The 19,914-nt window shown below is 34.8% G+C and overlaps 1 protein-coding gene across 2 annotated transcripts in view; it reads right to left on the bottom strand.

Annotated features, from left to right (window-relative positions):
* Positions 1-12,094: 12,094 nt before the first annotated feature.
* Positions 12,095-19,914, bottom strand: part of Klp98A (kinesin-like protein 98A) — a 55,394-nt gene continuing 47,574 nt past the window's right edge. Inside the window, exons 27-34 of one of the 2 annotated variants that reach the window (XM_067263802.1) lie at positions 15,456-15,540; positions 15,234-15,379; positions 13,982-14,107; positions 13,869-13,908; positions 13,586-13,783; positions 12,488-12,571; positions 12,263-12,415; positions 12,095-12,122 (exon numbers count right to left, since the gene is read on the bottom strand). In XM_067263802.1, the coding sequence (XP_067119903.1) occupies positions 12,266-12,415; positions 12,488-12,571; positions 13,586-13,783; positions 13,869-13,908; positions 13,982-14,107; positions 15,234-15,379; positions 15,456-15,540 (829 nt within the window). In that variant the 3' untranslated portion in view covers positions 12,095-12,122; positions 12,263-12,265. Of the gene's footprint in view, positions 12,416-12,487; positions 12,572-13,585; positions 13,784-13,868; positions 13,909-13,981; positions 14,108-15,233; positions 15,380-15,455; positions 15,541-19,914 lie in introns of both variants that reach the window. The other variant, XM_067263801.1, reaches the window with a different exon arrangement.

Consider the following 19,914-nt stretch of genomic DNA (forward strand, 5'->3'; position numbering starts at 1 on the left):
CTTATAAACAACCCAACAGAAAATATCCTTATGCTGGTTCCTTAGTTACTAGATGATGGCTACATGATTGTGCCAATTCGTAGAGCAATGCAATTGCTGTCTTATGTGCCTTCACAATTTGCACAAAATGGAAGGCAGTTTGCAATGAAGTGTGAGAATTTTTTAAAATGGCAGCAAAACTTTACTTTGTATTTTTAAATTTACAGTTTAAAAAATGAAATATAAATCTTTTATCTATTTTTTGCATCTTTTTGAAATTTCCACACATCGTATGTAGTGCTAAAGATGATGGGTAAAAATATGATGATGTCACATACATTTGGAATTACAGATGCTGCATGTTGATCAGCTGCAACAGAATTACTATGTGAAAATATATACGTTGTCCTACTAATGTCGTCAAAGTACTCAAAGGCAATTGAATCACTTCAAAATAGCATTAACTGGAGAGCCAACATTAAAGTCAAAAACGTCCAATAGTGATAATTTTCCAATTCTATTGTATCTTGTACTCCAAAACCCAAAACATTCTTGGTCTCAAGTATTTCCAGAGATACTATTTCAAAATTTTTAAAGTTTATATTCTTGATTAAATCTAAGATACTCAAATCTATTCTTCTAAGAATCCTTTAGAAAACATATATTTTACATTTAAGTGATAAGTTTTGAGTCCTAGAGTATAAAGTTCAAGTTTCCCTCTGGATTTTAACAAAACTTACAAGGTAAGTGCATTCTAATGAATTATATTATTGGAATAATATATGAAAAGACAACAAAATACATTGAGTATTTAATGCAAAAAATTAGCTCGTAAAAGTTCAATGGTAAGATGCACTTCAAAGCAATAAAGCATGACAAATTATTATTGAACTTAGGGACAACAATTTGGCATGCTGCAAATAAGGTTACCACCAAAGATTTGAGAGGTTAAATGCTGTTCTTGTAAAACAAATCTGAATTTCTGTAATAGTAAAGAGGAAATCCAAGAATAATTATTCATTTTTTAAAGTATCTTAAACATGTTTGACGAGGTTAAAATCATGAGCCAGTTTATAATTTCATTTTTGAAGTGCTGTATACTCCCGATTATTTGGGCTAATCACCGGTTGTGGAGGCACAGATAATCCACAAGTCTGTTTTAATGAAAGGTAATTGATTTTTCTTTTGTTTTTAATTTCATATTAAAATTTAATATAATATTATTTTATACATAATATATAAAATAATTAATTACCGACATCAAAACATAAGCTTTAGATATGAAATGAGTTGAATAAAACTCGATACACAGAAAATTCTGAAAAATTCATTTAACTAGCCTTGCAGTTCACTACAAATTTCTTGTGGTGGCAACCTTCATTCTTGGCTAATAATACATGTTGTAAAATGACATTAATTTTGCTATATGAATGATTATTGATAAGGAAATGATGGAAAATATTTTTAAGCTTATGCCATTCTTATATAACGAAAAAACAATAAAGCTATATTGTTCAAGAATTGACTGCACTTACTGTACTCGTTAGGCCATTTAACTTATGCCTCGACTATCCAATAGTAGTTCTAATGCCCAATATGCCATTTTAAATAGCAAGAGTTAACAATGCAGATTTTTTTTATTTTAATGCTAATATTTGTATTCCTGACATAAATATACATAGACAATCTGTACACATAATCGAGAGTATACAGTATTGATACCCATTAATGTGGCATCAGGATCCATTACTGTAAAATACGAACAAACATAATTATCATGAGATAATCTAATATATCGGTTATACAATAGCCTGAAAAATCCATTGATTGTGATGTCAGTCCTCACTATACATCTCAGACTTTGTTTCATGGCATGACATTTGTTTCAAGTCTCCTTACTAATAAATACACTGAGAATTAATTTGAAGACTAAATCAAGACTCATTAGTTAAGTCCCAAATTTGAGTCAGGTCACAATGTTCTTGACTCCAATTCACTTGGTTGTTTTTTCTGGGAAGTCACTTCCCAGAACCAACTAACTTGTATACAGTGCTGAGAGATACCTCAAAATTCACTATTCATAGAAAACTAAGTTGCTGTACTGATGTGATGTGATGACCAACATTTTGGACTAGATATGATTTGGACATTTGGCACAAGCTCTTCTGAAGATAGTTTAACTTGTTCAAATGATTATAAAGATAACTTACAAAGTTAACAATTAACACTTATCATCTGGCTGCTTCTATCATGTGCTGAGTTTTCTATTTCTCCCCACAGTGTAAGGAACTGAGTCCGAACGTTATTTTTATTTTATTATTATTTCCGTTTTATTATCTTTTGTTTGGGGTTTATGTTTATTTAGGACGAAGGTTCCCCACCACTCTCTTGTTAGTAATGAAAAATGAAGATAAAACAACTCGCGGAGAAATAAGCGCCGTAGGAAAAATCTTGCGCACTTGCGCTGCCCGGCGGAAGTAACAGTCCGCAGGAAAAAAAAATGGAGGGGGGAGTCCCCACAATCACTAGTAGAGAAATACTTGATAAACCGTCTTAAACATCCCAGAAAATTATGATAAATATTTTGTAAACGGTTTATAAGCTTTGTCGGAAACTTAAAGCTGCCAGAAAAGAAAGTTAATGTTAGCAACTAAGTATGTAAATAAGGGGAGTAACCCAGCTCAAATGTGACGTCACCTCACAGTATAAAACCCGTACGTTAACCGAAGAAGGAGAGGTGATTTCCAAACCGAGGTGAATTCCAAATCGAGGCGACTGTGAGAGCGAGGTTAATTCGAAAGCGAAGTATTTTCTGATAGAAGTCCAGATTGATAATTGGACGATCCAAGGTGTTAAAGAGGAGTTCGATTGACGATATCGAAAGTATTGAGGAAATAGTTTCTTCGTATAGTGAGGTGACGGATAGACGTTTAATTAGTAAGAGATTTTGTTCATAGTTTCTAAGTATTTGATTGTCAAATTTTCAAAGGGGAAATTACTATTAAGTTAAGCTAAGTAGCTAAGTTTATTGTCGGGTTGACTTGTTGATTTTCGTTAATAAATTTTGTTTGGATTATTGACATTTGTACGTAGTACGTTCTAGTTGCTAATTAAATATATTTGAACTTTTGATTTGACTTGATATTTATCGTTGTTATTACTAATTTTTCGGTGCACTTTTAAAAGCCCAGGCCTGGCAAACTAATCTCGAATCCGCGTAAAGTACCCGTTAGGTTAACGGAAGTTTCACCGACCGTAATTATAGTCGGTTTCCTAAGATACTAAAATTAAGTACTTTACAACTGGCGCCCGAACAGGGACTCTTTTTGCTTTTGAGTCGATAATTGACTTTTATTGGATATTCTAGTGTATTTATTGATATTTGATTTGTTTAGTTTAAATAATTTGGATTCGATTTAGATTTGGTAGAGGAATAACACCTCTTTACAATAAGTAATAGAAAAAAAAAAAAAAAAAAAAAAAAATGGATGAAAGTGCACCAGTAACCCGTGCTGAACTGAACCAGCTCCAGCAGCAATTGTCTGTTTTATTACAACAAGTGTCAACCTTGAGTAATGCAGTAACACACTTAACGTCTTGTGTTACGACTGGAATTTCCAAGCCTACAACACCGAACGTTACTAGTGCTGTACGGCCCGAGGCGTCAACGCCAAGGCAAGATGTGCCTTCAGCGCCAAATACGTCCATGGTTTGGCTGCATCCGATTTCTTGCAGGACCTAGAACAATATTTTCAAGTTAACCAAGTACCTAGCGCTCGATGGGTGGATACTGCTGCCAGCCGTCTCCGTGGCAGCCCAGCGATGTGGTGGAAAAACGATGGCCGCCACAGAATTGGTTCCAGTTGGCCTTTATTTAAACGATCTTTTTTGGACTTGTATTCCCCTCTAGCAGACGAAGTAGCCGTCGCCCGAGAACTTTTCAGCCGACACTACACCGGCAACAACAATGTAGAACAATTTATATGGACTACTGTACAACTGTATCGCACTTGGCGACCTCTCGCACGAGAAGAAGAAATAATACAATGCATCGTTGCTCAGATGCCGTTATCCCTTCGGGAGTATTTAGAAAATAGACGATCATACTCTCTGAATGAACTAGTACGCACTGCTAAAGAGTACGAATTCCGCCGAAGTGGAAATAAGCCTTCTGACACCAGTTCCAGTCAGCCCCACGTAAGTAAACCTCCTGAACCTAAAAATTCTACTCCAGCAAGACCAGCTGTGACGTGTTATTCTTGCGGAGAAACTGGTCATTTCTCACGCACTTGCCCAAAAGGACGACAACAAACAGTACAGACCAACAATAAAACATTTAAGACTCCAGGGTCAAATACTCGACCGAAGATGGCCATGACAAGAAGACAAATGTCGTTAAACTAGACGGGAGACAGCAAGAGGAGGACCCTGTCTCCAATACTGAGGAAAATACCTCCACCGTAGGACTGATTATTGCAGAAACCCCCAAGCTGCCTGAGGTAACAATTTTTATTAATGATGTAATGACTTTAGCCCAAATAGATATGGGATCAGATTTTACGTTAATCAGTGATGCAGTATGGCGAAAGATATCGCTTAAGAATAAGGATATCCGGTTACAGTCCGGACCTAATTTTCGTTTAGCTGTGGAAGGAGGAAAAGGAACTTCCGTTGGAAAATTCATGGCCAATATCCTCATTGGAAACGTTACACTGCGACAAGAATGCGTAGTGGTTAAAGGACTTGTTATTCCATGTCTATTAGGTCGAAATTTTGCCAAGACGCATGGATTAAAAATTGATTTTCAAAATTCTACTATTTCTTTGGAAGTCCCAAAGACTAGGGACCAAAATGTACCTAATTTGGAGAAATTACAAACAACCCTGAGCGGAGAAAGGTTAGTACAATTAAAGGAAGTTCTGCTTAATTTTCCGCAAATTTTTACAGACAAACCGGGGCTGACGAATGTCATAGAACATGCCATAGTAACAGATAAGGCATCTCCAGTATGTGGACACCCGTACAAATACTCGGATGTGAAACTAGCCGAGATGAACCGGCAAATAGAAGAAATGTTAAAAGATGGAATAATACAGCCATCGACTTCTCCATGGGCATCACCAGTTGTGATGGTAAAGAAGAAAACAGGAGACTGGCGTTTATGTGTCGACTACAGGAAATTAAATCAGGTAACTGTAACTGACAAATATCCGTTACCTGTTATTTCAGAACTTTTGAATTCTTTAAAAGAAGCAAATTACATAACGACACTTGACCTATCGTCTGGCTACTGGCAAGTGCCGCTAAAAGAACAAGATCAGCAGAAAACTAGCTTTATCACGCATAGTGGACTCTACGAATTTCTGGTTATGCCGTTTGGGCTCAAGAATGCCCCAGCCACGTTCCAAAGACTAATGGACAAAGTTCTCCGAGAAGAAAGGGGAAAATATTGTGAAGTATACTTAGATGACATTATAATATACTCTTCTAACTTTTCAGAACATATTGAACATCTGAGTAAGGTTTTCGAAAGACTGTCAGCCGCAGGGTTAACCGTGAAGTTATCTAAAAGTCATTTTTGTCGTCCAGACGTCCATTACCTGGGTTTTAAAGTGAGTAACAAAGGAATAGAAACGGAAGAAGAGAAAGTAAGGGCAGTACAAAATTTTCCAGAGCCCAGAAACACTAAAGACTTAAGCACGTTTTTAGGCATGTGCAGTTGGTATTGTAGGTTTATTCCGAATTTTGCTACAATTGCCGAACCGTTATACCAATTAAAACGAAAACGATGGTCGTGGGCTGAAGAATGTCGTCAAGCATTTAACGCTTTAAAAAGTAAGTTAATCACTGCACCTATTTTACAGCTACCAAGATCCGGTGTACCGTACACTTTGTACACAGATGCTAGTACAGTAGGTTTAGGAGCAGTGTTGTGCCAGGACAAAGTAGTTGCATACGCAAGCAGAACGTTAAATTCAGCCGAACGAAATTATACGGCCACAGAACTCGAATGCCTAGCAGTAGTGTGGGCTATAGAAAAATTTAAAATTTACCTGGATGGAACTGAATTCACTGTTGTCACAGACCATTCAGCCCTACGCTGGCTAAACAGCTCAAAGACGTTATCAGGTAGGTTGATGAGATGGACTTTGAGATTACAAGAATTTAATTTTCAAATACAGCATAGAAGTGGAAAGAACAATCAACTACCTGATGCGTTATCCCGACGACCTGTTGAAAATCCTCATCAAATCGAGGAAACAGACTTAACCGCAAAATTGTTAGCAGTAACAACCTTTGAGAAGGAACAAGATTTAATCACCGCCCAAGAAAATGATATAGAATGGAGCGGACTCTACCGATACTTAGCCACAGGGGATTTACCAGAGGACCCTACTCTTTCCTCTGAGATAATAGGTAAGTCGGCACATTACCGACTAATAAATAAAACCCTGTATTATAGCAGAAAGCCAGATGATACAGGAAGTTTTCGTCCCGTCATTCCACGAGACTTAAGACAAGAAGTTCTAAAGGAACTACACGATCATCCAACTGCCGGCCACTTGGGTATAAGAAAAACTACGAGAAAGGTCCAGCAACGCTGCTATTGGCCCGGAATGCGCCAAGAAATAAAAGAATACGTACTAGGATGCCATACGTGTCAAGTGACTAAGTTTAGCCAAAGAAAAACGGCCGGACTTATGCAAGTCCCCGAATTAATTGAACCCGGGGAGAAAATTGGAGTAGACATAATGGGACCATATCCGCGGTCCAATAAAGGTAACCAGTATCTATTAGTAATGACTGATTACTTCAGTAAATGGGTAGAAATTTTCCCACTGCGAAAAATTACCGCAGAAAAGGTTGTTAATTGTATGTATAACGAATACTTTTGTAGGTATGGCATGCCTAAGACTTTGATTTCAGATAATGGACCACAATTCATTTCTCACCTCATGGCGGAAGTATGCAATTGTACTGGGATACGACATATCCTGACCACACCTTACCACCCGCAGTCTAATTTCACAGAAAGAGTGAATAGAACGATCGGAAGGATGATCGCTGCATACATAGAGCGAAATCATCGCGAATGGGATATTCATATATCGGAACTGGCTCTAGCGTTGAGGACGTCAATACAAGACTCAACCAAATATACACCAGCCCGATTACACCTTGGAAGAGAAATTGCACTTCCCTGGGACCGATTAACGAATTATCCACAGAGTCCCACGACAGTTACCGAGAAATGGGCGGAACTGCAAAAGATTCAGAAACAAGCCCGAACTAACGTAAGAATGGCCCAACAAAAGCAACAGAGGGCATATAATTTAAGAAGGCGACCAGATATTCTCAAGGTGGGTGCTTTAGTAGTTATAAAAACTCATCCAATCTCCTCCTCTAGTCGCAGATACAGTGCAAAATTAGCACCCAAGTGGTCTGGGCCCTACGAAGTTTCCAAAGTGATATCACCAGTCGTATACGAAGTACAAGATCCCCATACTAAGGCCAGTTTTGGACGACATCATATTGCTAACCTCAAAAGGTATAACTTATTCCCGAGGCGAAGCACGCAACCACCCCTACCAACGACAGATAGGGGCAACGGGGGATCGCCGACGAGGGATCCTGCCGCTATTTCACCACCTCCAGCAAGAGTCCGTACGTCCGGAATCATTCATCAACGACTTCGTCCAGTTCAACGAGTGGATTACCGTCAACTTGCCGGTATGAAAAAGAGGTCTAAAAGATATAGAAGGAAACCAATAGGTGAATATAAAATTTTCTTTCAGGCAGTCGTTCGACCACGCATTGTAAATCCAAGGAAACTCTAGAGGGAAATGAATTTGGTTTGGGGGGGTTTGAAAAAAAAAAAAGTAACGTATTTTTCCTGATGACATGACGGACATAATTACTGACAACAACTAAAAATAGTAACCACTAACTCAACTGACCATCAGTCCATATCAGAAGGAAAAGAAGCTATAATAATAGGAAAAAAGTTTGGGATTAAAGTGCTTCCTAATCACGCAGATTGAAGTAGCGTGAACAATGATCAGCAACCTTGGATCGCGTGCGAATCTATGTCAACATTCCCCAAATGTAAAGTAAATATTTAAGATAGCATTAAGTGATCAACGAGTTGCTCTTACTTATGTAAAAGAAAACAAAATTAAACTTTGTATGGGATGATTTGGTTGTGATTCTGGCAGCAACTGTATAAGGAAGGCACAATTGTAAGCAGAGTTTATTTCGAAGTAAAAATTAAATAAAGAGAAATTTATTTCTCTAAAGGGGAAGGGGTGTAAGGAACTGAGTCCGAACGTTATTTTTATTTTATTATTATTTCCGTTTTATTATCTTTTGTTTGGGGTTTATGTTTATTTAGGACGAAGGTTCCCCACCACTCTCTTGTTAGTAATGAAAAATGAAGATAAAACAACTCGCGGAGAAATAAGCGCCGTAGGAAAAATCTTGCGCACTTGCGCTGCCCGGCGGAAGTAACAGTCCGCAGGAAAAAAAAATGGAGGGGGGAGTCCCCACAATCACTAGTAGAGAAATACTTGATAAACCGTCTTAAACATCCCAGAAAATTATGATAAATATTTTGTAAACGGTTTATAAGCTTTGTCGGAAACTTAAAGCTGCCAGAAAAGAAAGTTAATGTTAGCAACTAAGTATGTAAATAAGGGGAGTAACCCAGCTCAAGTGTGACGTCACCTCACAGTATAAAACCCGTACGTTAACCGAAGAAGGAGAGGTGATTTCCAAACCGAGGTGAATTCCAAATCGAGGCGACTGTGAGAGCGAGGTTAATTCGAAAGCGAAGTATTTTCTGATAGAAGTCCAGATTGATAATTGGACGATCCAAGGTGTTAAAGAGGAGTTCGATTTGACGATATCGAAAGGATTGAGGAAATAGTTTCTTCGTATAGTGAGGTGATGGATAGACGTTTAATTAGTAAGAGATTTTGTTCATAGTTTCTAAGTATTTGATTGTCGAATTTTCAAAGGGGAAATTACTATTAAGTTAAGCTAAGTTTATTGTCGGGTTGACTTGTTGATTTTCGTTAATAAATTTTGTTTGGATTATTGACATTTGTACGTAGTACGTTCTAGTTGCTAATTAAATATATTTGAACTTTTGATTTGACTTGATATTTATCGTTGTTATTACTGATTTTTCGGTGCACTTTTAAAAGCCCAGGCCTGGCAAACTAATCTCGAATCCGCGTAAAGTACCCGTTAGGTTAACGGAAGTTTCACCGACCGTAATTATAGTCGGTTTCCTAAGATACTAAAATTAAGTACTTTACAACAGAAATAGATGATAGAGCTCTTAAAATCATTTTTTATGATACAATGCAAGATGAAGTAGTTGCTCAAGTTTATTGCATGCAAATCAATTCAGAATTTTCATAAAATAGTTTTACCGATTTGAACTTGGTATGATTATTACACAAGGGTCTTTTGCACATTCACTTACCTTATTTAATAGATTAGCTATATTAAGCAACAAATGCAAAAATCAGTGTGTGTCTAAATTATTGGACTATCAATAAAAAATCCATTATTTTATTTTTGACTGTTTTTTTCCACTAAAATCCATTTCATTAACATTAATTTTAGGACAAAATATTTAAAAATAATATACTTTATTGAAGGTGTCAATGATCTACTAATTTCACTTTTATTATTTTGAGTTTCATTCAAAACATGTCAAGTTGATAATTATTGATTTTACACCAAAAACGATCAACTTGTAAAAAAAGATTGTTAACAGAAAATTGTGTTATTGCTATTATATATGTAGTGGATTACCAACTAGACATGGCTTCAGAGCTGCATCTGGAATCAACATTCGTAAGAGCCAGTGACATGGGAATGTAATAAAACACTGATGTCTGTCATCACAATACTAAATGTAATCTGACTGACAACAATCTAAATAAAGTTTGTTTACCTTATTTATCATAGTGTGATATTCAGAAGAAAAAAAGAAATGATATCCTGTTCAAGCTGGTGCATGTTCCTTCTTTTCTTCCAAACATCACACTGTATAAGAGATACGTAGATGACACACCCCATTATATGGAAGAACAGATCACAGGTGGAGGCATTCTTACAGTGCACAAGTGATAATCTGTATGAGCTCACAATACAGGTTGACCAGACAAGTGAAAGGGAGGTACCGTACAGTACATTTTCTAGATATACTCATATGGGGAAACATTGGGAAGAGGTAACATTCAAACCACTGTATACCACAAACCTGAATTTGAGCCAATTTACTTTCCAGGAGAAAATTAAAATTATGTAATAGTAATTTAGCAAGCACTTAGGCTGCATTCTATTAAAAAGGAATGTTTCAGTCCACATTTGAAATGTCTTTTTTATGAATGTGAATCATTTGTAAATTATTTCTACACATCAATATGAACTACTGAATTTTTTACAGATATATTCAAAATATTACATCTAATAACATCAGACTTTCATTTGAGCAGAACTGTTTAACTTTTACCTACACTGGATGACAAAAAAAATAACGCACCATGAAGGACTTGTTGGATTTGAATAAAAATTGGTATGTGACATCGTCATAGCTAGACAGGTATATGATTGCAACCATAAAGCAAAAACATACTTTATTTTGCAGTAATGTTCAATACAGTGCAGGCACTAATATCCTGTTGGGCCGCCTCTAGCGTGGATACAAGCTGTGATATGCCTCGGCATGGAGGCATAAAGGTTGCGTATAATGTTCTGTGGCATATCTGTCCATGCGTGATGCAACTGGGACTCAAGATGCGTCAGATCCCGCGGCTGTCGCAGCTGGCGTCCCAGGTAGTCCCACACATGTTCAATTAACGATAAATATGGAGATCGTGCCAGCCAAGGAAGTGTGGCAATGTTACATAGGCATGCTTGGGAGACTGCTGCGGTGTGTGGCCGGGCACTATCCTGCTGGAATATGCCTGTCGGAAGCCCTGCCATGAAGGGCAACACATGTGGCCAGAGGATGTATTGCACATATCATTGGGCTGTGAGGGTAGTACACATGACAACTAGAGATGTCCTACTGTCGTATGTTATGGCTCCCCACACCATAACACCAGGGGTTGGGCCCGTGTGTTGCTCCACAGTATAGGCTAGGTTGATGCCTTAACCAGCGAGCCGCCATACCCTCACACAGCCATCGTGAGCCCCCAAACAAAAGCGGGATTCGTCGCTGAAGACAATACGCTGCCAGTCGGTAGCTGTCCATGATTGTCATGCAAGACACCACTGCAGACAGAGGCGTTTGTGGGTGGCTGTTAGTGGTAGAACACATACTGGGCGTCAGGAGACCAATCCGCCTTCTACTAAGTGCCTGGAAATGGTGCGACTGGATACACGGTTCCATAACGCAGGTGCTACTGCTGCATGAATGGTAGATGACAAAGCTGTAGGTGCTGTCCATGCTTGACATACAATGAGACGATCCTCCCGCCTGGTGGTCTGTTGATAGCATCCGGAGCCTGTTTGCCGTTCATGCGTACCCCTATGTACCCACTGCTCATAACACATCCTAACAGTTCCATCAGAACGGTTCAGATGGTGACCAATCTGGCAATATGATCATCCTCCTCCTCTCAATCCAACGATGTGGCTTCTCTCAAACTCACTTAACTGAGTGTAAGGCCGTCGAATGTGTCGTAAAGGCATGTCTTTCACTCAACGAAGTCACAACCATCAACACAAGAGCAGGATATATGCACAAGTCGTCACAGCATGCACCTTTATACCAGACAGAGGAAGCACTTTTCTACCCTCTGGTGGCGATACAACACAAGAACCTGATCCCAAAAGCTAATCATTTGCATATCTAGCTATGATGATGCAACATACCAATTTTTATTCAAATCCAACAAGTCCTTCATGGTGCATTATTTTTTTTTGTCATCCAGTATATTTAATAAAAAAATTATATTTATAAAATTTGAATGTATGTCATAATTAAACAATTTATGCAAGCAGTATTTTATTTTACTTATGTACAAAAATTACAAGCTTTATTTAAAATTTATCAAAATATATAAAATATGTGAAATCTCTGTATTCTTACTTCCCATTTGAAAACCCACAGCAAACTAACACTATTCGGTACAAATGATAAGATTACACAATGTCTTATTATATTTCTCGATTGATAAATATATTTTTTTAATAATTACTAATAAATATGTAATTCTACACACAAATCTAAATTTGTATGCAGATTAATATACACATACACACACTATCCAGTTCCATGTTTGCTAGTTTCAAAACACCCTTTATGGAAGAATGGTGCAAAGTCATAAATGTCTTGTTTACAGAGATTCTGTCTAGTGTGTAGAGGACAGCCTTCAACTTGCATACAAATCAAAATAAGTTTATTAAGATACACCTAAATAAAAAGAAAATATAAACAGAAGTTCATTGAGTTAATTTTTCATCCTATGAATTCATCAAGTCATACCTCTAAATGATTTCGCCTTTCTTCAACTACACGTTCAGATTTGCTTCCAAATATTTTCCTAGGGGGGAAATATGGTAATTCTACCTGGATAGATTTATATTAAAAAAAAGTTTTTGTTTGTCATTTTTTTAAATATATATAAACAATGTAGTTAACCTTTAATCTTAAAACTAAATTTTTGATATTATTAAATAAAAAAATACAAAATTTAAGACAAGTTATTTGATATAAATTGTTTTTAAAAATATTTGTAATTTACAAAAATTCTCTCTGAACATGAATATATAAGGCTTAGCAGTTAACGATGAAAAAACAAAATATATGAAGTTAACAAGGGAAGATTGCCAGTGGTCAAGTAGACAAATTCTTCATATAAAGGGCCATAAATTCGAACAAGTGAATAAATTCCAATATTTAGGAACACAGTTAACAGAAAAGAATGAAATTGATGAGGAAATAAAGGCAAGAATGACAACGTATAATAGCTTATATTTCCTGCTAAGAAGAATTATAACATCTAAAGAAATATCAAGATGCAGTAAGATTAGAATATATAAAACTATTATAAGACCAGTAATCATGTATGGTTCCAAAACTTGGACACTGACAAGAAAACATGAAGAACAGTTGAGAAGACTTGAAAGGAAGATTTGAGAAGAATATATGGACCAGTAAGGATAGAGGAGAATGGAGAATTAGAAGTAATAAAGAACTCAAAGAATTATATGAAAATCCTGATATTGTAACAGAAATCAAAAGAGAGATTTCAATGGATGGAACCAGAGAGAAAAGTGTATCAAGTGTACAGAGAAAAGCCAGAGGGGAGAAAACCAAGAGGGAGACCAAGAAAGAGATGCGAAGAGGATGGGTGTGAGTTGTTGGAAAGGGAAAGCCCAAGATAGAGAGAAATGGATGAAAATCCTGGATGAGGCCAAGGTCCTTCAGGGACTATGAGGGCCAAAGAGGAAGGAATAAATATATAATACAAGCAGGTCTGAATTTCCAGAATATTTTCAAGGTATATTTTAAGTTAAAGTTAATTTGGTCTACAGATAATTTTAGAACTAATTATTAAGTGGTTAATACAGATACATTTACCTTGTCTCCATATTTTAGCCTCATATAATGATGTAGCTCCCGGAATCTTTTGTAACGTCGATAGATTGTCCAAGTGTCTGCATTCACATAAATCTTTACTTCATATTCATAATGAGCACCGCTTCCACTTCCTCTCATTGTATAAGAAGGAATTGAAAATTTTATTGATTCTACTGCTCCATTTTCTCGGACATGATTCTGATGTTAACACATGCTGTTAGTTTTTGTAATTTTTTCTAAGATAAAATGCAAATAATCAATTTAACAAATAAAATTTACTTACGTTTAAAGTACACGCAGTAGTTGTGGCTTCATTAGGAAATCTATATCAAACAAAATTATAACAGTAAAGCCAATATTAATGGATATTTATATATTATAAAAAGATAATCTTGCCTAGATTCAACATGCTGTTGGAAGCTCTTAAAATATTTCTGATCATTTTTCAGATATTCTCGTTCTAACCGCAGTTTTTCTTCAAATAATCTTCTTTGAACTTCCTGTTCTACAAGACAGTTAATTCTACAGAAAGATATCAAATAATACAAAATTTTCAGTATATCTTAATTGAATTGGCAAATGAAAAAGTGATAAATATTCTATTTCTAAAAGTGTAAGAAAGTAAATTTTAATTTATATTGAAGAAAAAAAATATTGTAATAGATTTTCATAGTTAAAATATATTTTCCCCTAGTGTTTTAGAAAATAAATTAATTTTATCATCTTCATCAATAGTACTATTTTACAGAAAAACAAAAAAGTAGAAAATATTATTAAATCAATTAATGGTGCAACCAATATCAAAACTTGGTCTTAAACATTAAAAATGTTACATCCATTTTCAGAAACAATTATGCTTCAATTATCTTTTTTCATGCATGTTTTCTTTTTACAATTGAGATTTAGTGCACAACAGGTCAACTATATTTTTGATTTAAAAAAGAACAAACATTTGTTTGGATAAAGTAGCTTACTGTAAAATTTGACCTTAAACGGTCTCAACAGGGAAAATTAAATATAAGTTGAGAGTTTTTATAATTGAATCAATTTGAAATATTAAATATTTATCAAAAAACTCATGGCAAACCTAAAATTCAGAAGGTCAAATATATACATACATAATTTATATGGAAAAGAGGGTTATGTAAGTAATATAAGCTATTTTGTACAAAGATTTTTTTTTTTTTTAAACATTATAACCAATGGAAAGTCCAATTTACTATTCTAATAATACTATTTCAACCAAGCAATTTTTTTTTTCCAATCTGCTTCTTGTGTATAACAGAATTATTATTATGAAAATAGTGAAATTTTGTTAAAACAATAACAATAACATAGCAGTGGAAAGAATAAACACATCCTTGATGTTCAGATTCTTTCTCGAATTCAAATGTCTTGTTCTCTGGAAACTCTAATAATGATTCTGCCTGAAGAGGACAGTTTTAGACTGTTGAAAGTACTTGCAAAATAAGTTTCCCCCCCATAATGCCAACACAGTGATGTGTTTCATTTTATATTGAAAAGCAGTTACTCTTGTTATCTTTCTATTTCTTCTTCATTATAAAACAAGATAGACCACATTGGCCAAAACAAATTCAGCAATGAAAATTGATAAAGTATTTATTGAAATCAATACTTTAATTTTTACCTTTTCTGTTGTTCTAATTCTTGCAAATGGAATCTTTCCATTTCAATATGATCTAATTCTTGTAAGCGTTCTTCCTCAAAAGCTTTTCTCCTCCTTTCTAATTCCTGTTGAAGCATATGAAACTGATCTTCTACAAATTTTGCCATCTGAATAATATGCAAAAACCTAATGTATGAATATTTCATATAATACAATTAAAAAATAGCAATATTAAAAATTTACCAAAGTTTGATTTTTCCATTCATCATTTGTAGATCCATTCAAACTTCTATTGTCCATTAACTGTTCATCTTGCATCACTGAAGTGCTAAATTATGATTTATTCTATTTATTTGTTATAAATACAAATGTAGATTATTTCCAAAATATTTAAATACTACAAGTTATTAGATTTAATTTTATGCCTTACAATACATCCTATTTAAAGAAAATTTACTTGTCCATACAAAAGACAACTTATTTTACTTTTAACATACAAGTACACATTTATATAAATACTGTATAAACAAATATAAAATATACAATCATTAACAAAAAAGTTATATATCAAGAAGGAGGCAGTGAAATCAAATGAAACTTACTACCATCATTAAGTGTGCTTTAATTAAGTGATTACAATATCATAGAAAAGACAATTTTCCATGCAACAACAGTATAATTTAAAAGAAACCTTTAGTACTTTGTAGAAATCTTGATTGGATACATGCAATCTACAGCTGTGCATGGATGCAAACAGGTACTGTACAGTATTCTTCAACAGATTTACCCATGCTCTACAGATGTAACTGGTGCTCCAATTCATTCACACTTTTAGATGGCCAAAGTTAACATCTCATCTGGACCCACAAATGCTCAATGGATGGCAAATCTGAAAACCAGGCATGCCAAGGAAATATGGCAATGTGACAAAGACATTCCTGTGAAACTACTGTGAGCAACACTGCAACAAAAGACAACATGAGGGTGTAGCTTTTCCAGAACTTACCATTGTGCTGTGAATGTTCTTCACAACTACTGTTTGAGACAACTAACATGATCACTTTCTAGACCAGCAAAGAAGCAATCAGGGAGTGTGCCACTCAACAGCAAACATGGGAATAAAGTGCTCACTAGTTGATGTGGTTCTCCACACCAACATAGTCATCCATTTCCAAACAGAACAGAGATTTGTTACTAAAGACTATAAGCTGCCAATCCATAGCAGTCCATGCTCTCTGTCAAGAGACAACTGCAAACAAAGCCAATGTTATTGGCTTTGTTTGCAGTTTGCCTGCCATTAGCAATAACATTGGCTAATGGCAGGATGCATAGCAGTCTCTGTGCATGCAAATTTGCCTTTTCCTATACTGTTGACAGGTGACTAGGACTAGCAGAGAAAATTTCTATAAAGATGCTTCCAGCTATTTCTGGATGGTCAACAAAGATACCATTGCAACTGTTAATAGTTGTCTCATGATCAGAAAATCATCTGTGGTCTATTTGGGGCATCCAGAATCTGCCTACCATGTATGTATGCCTTTGTGTGTCCACTGTCTCCAATAAGGCTGTAGATTACACTGCGTGAACATTACCCTGTGATGGCCCACCATTGGCCAACAGTTCTGTTCCCTGAACACTGGGGAGTTTGGTCATGGGTTTGCACTTCTCCAGGGCGGGCTGGCCACGTGAAGTTTTTCAGGTTTTCTCCATGTCTGTAATTCCTGAATAGGGGCTAGTTACCCTTAAATGGATTTCCTAGAAGGCATTATTCCCCTCGATACGACCATCATAAATGCATACAACTACTATTACATGACAATTACGTCACACTTTACCACCAGGTGATATAGGCTAGAAGTTCATTTCCAACTAGCTTCTACAAGAGAAGACATTACCCCGCATGTCTAGCCAAACAATTCCATTGCTATCATCTTAATGCTAATTATCTTATCTTTAATCCTAATGCTTTTCTCTTTATGCTAATTAGTCTTTTATGTTAATTTCTTATTGCTTTTAGTATTTAACGCTAAATTAAGTCTCTATAAAATGTGTTTTTGGTATATATTTTGGAGTATCTAGGACAAATTAATTGGATTTACATTGATTCGTATGGAAATAATTGCCTTGGTTTTCGTTGGTTTCGGATTTTGCCGATTGTTTTTGGATGGATTATCCACGAAAACTGAGGTATCACTGTATATGTAAAATTACTTCTAGATAATGAAGTTAAATTTCTGTATAACAAATTTTTAAAAAATTTGTAAGGACCCTTGATCATTAAAAGTCAATTACTCCATCTGAATCCAGTTTGAATTTAGGTTCAATTTCAGGTGTCAATCTGTAAACCCTTTGTAAAACCGTGGCTCAGGTGTGAGAAACAGTGGTTGTTAGCTTTTAAAACCATCATGTAATCTGCCCCCAATGTGGCTACTGGTTGTAAAGAAAGGAGAGCGAGATTATCTATCAACAACTTCAATTTGACCTAAGCTATTTACAATTAATGAATGTCAAAAATGTTAGAAAGGTGATAATTTTGACAACTGCTGGACTAATTTTTGACATTAGTAAGATTTTATTTAATTTAATTTATTTAAAAGAATTTGAAGAACTGTTAATATAGCATTTAAGCATTACTAAAAAAATTAATGTGTCGTGGGAAGTTGATAAAGGCTCAAAAAAGAAAGATATTGTAACAAAGTTTGGAATTCCTGTGAATGGTTTATCAACAAATCAAGAATCAATTTTGAAATTAGCCGATGATGCGAGACATACAGGAAACATGCTAGAACTTGCATTTATGAAATGCAGATGAAGTTTTAATGCTGTTAATAAGTGTGAAGCATATTACTAAGAAAGAATATTTTTTAATTGTTCTGTGCAACAAAAAATAACTACATTTTCATTAAAAAAAAATTGTGAACTAGGTTATAAGTATTTTAACACACAAATTAAACTTACTTAAAATTAAAACTACATTTTTATTACATTATTAATTTAAATTATGTAAAATAATGAAAAAAATTACATTAAAATAATACTTTATTTACCAAAATGTGTAATTTCTGTAAAACAATTTCCCTATAGGGAATTTTTTCAGGATTTAGTTACTTTGTTATATAGAGCCTTGACTGTAAATAAAAAATATCTGCCAAATCGTATGCTTGCCAAGTGTGCAAAAATTTAAGTTTCTGTCACCCAGCAATTGTGTACCCCCACCTGGCCCAGTGTCTAAGGGCCTCATGCTAGGGTAATCTACTCTAGTCTTATCAAATACTTACAACACACTGCAACATATACCAGTACCATATTGCAAGTTTTACAGAGAATAGCAAAGATTTTAGTTTTCTTTTGAATTTTTAAGTCAATAGTTTATTTATACTATTTATATTTTGAAAGTTTTTTACTGTACTTGGATTATGTATGTTAATTAATTATAAACTAGTGGAAAAATTTATCTCTCTGAAAAAGCTAAAAGGACAAACATGTAAATACACATTGTAACAGCTTTTAAATACCTATAAAATCTGTAAAATTTTGTTGACGGTATTATATTATTAAATTACCATATTACATCTATAGGCACATACACACACTCTATTAAAAATATATTGTAGGCCTATATCCAGATTCAAGTATTTATGCTTTAATTACATTAATCTTGATAACTAGTTGTACCCAGCATATATTTGCTGTAAAAAATTGTTGTTACAAATAGAGAAAGTAAAGTAAATAAATTTTATATAAATAAACAAATTTTCTTGGTATACAATATTAGTATTTTAACAAATTGGAAATAGATTTTGCCTTAGTGCATTCTGTATAGATAGATAACCAGGGACATAATCAACTGTATATTAATTCTAAAAAGAATAATATTAGCAAACATTTCTCTATCACTCACACGCAAACACCCACCATACTCTATCACATGACTTTCATTTCTCTGAACAGCTTCAAATAATCACAAATACTTTCACAGTTGATTTGCATGCAGAAATGGATATGTAACTTGACAACATTTAATCAAATGTAGTATTCATTACTTCTTTTAATATTTTATTGTATTTTTGTAGTTTCTGTAAACATGGGTAAAAGACTAAGGAAAATTGAGAGAAAATATTTATTGTTTTGTTTGATGTCACAACTTGGTGAATTTAAAGACACTTGGCAAAATTCATCTATATTTATTTCATAAACTTTACAGAAACGCATTTCGGGCTTTCGCCCCTCGTCAGTCTGTTACGTAATGAACATGTGGAGGACATCTGTCCGTCACCTTACGCACAAACTCTTACACCCAGAATGCTGCACACAGCCACGCCTACAATTGTATAAATATACATTTTAAGATTTTTTAAAGATTTTTTATTTTAGTAGTTGTAACCAACTTTTATGGATTTCAATGCTAAGGTTCTTGTTAATATTATTTCTGTCGGTCGTTATTTCATAGCTTTCTTTAAATTTTCTTTTGTACCAATTTTTTTCCTTGTGAACTATTTTACATCAGTTTTATCTATGCTGCAGTTATGAGTTATGCAATGGTCGTAAAAACTAATAAACAAGAAAATATTTAAATGGCAGTAAAAAGAAGACTGTAGCCAAGGCAAAGAAATCCAAAACAGAAAAGAATACAGCATATTTAATAAGTATTTCAGCAAACCTATCTCAGAACATGTAGAAGAGCAAGTGGAACCACAACACA

Source organism: Centruroides vittatus, unplaced genomic scaffold (genome assembly GCF_030686945.1).
Source record: "Centruroides vittatus isolate TY-2023 unplaced genomic scaffold, ASM3068694v2 contig_18, whole genome shotgun sequence".
Taxonomy (NCBI): domain Eukaryota; kingdom Metazoa; phylum Arthropoda; class Arachnida; order Scorpiones; family Buthidae; genus Centruroides; species Centruroides vittatus.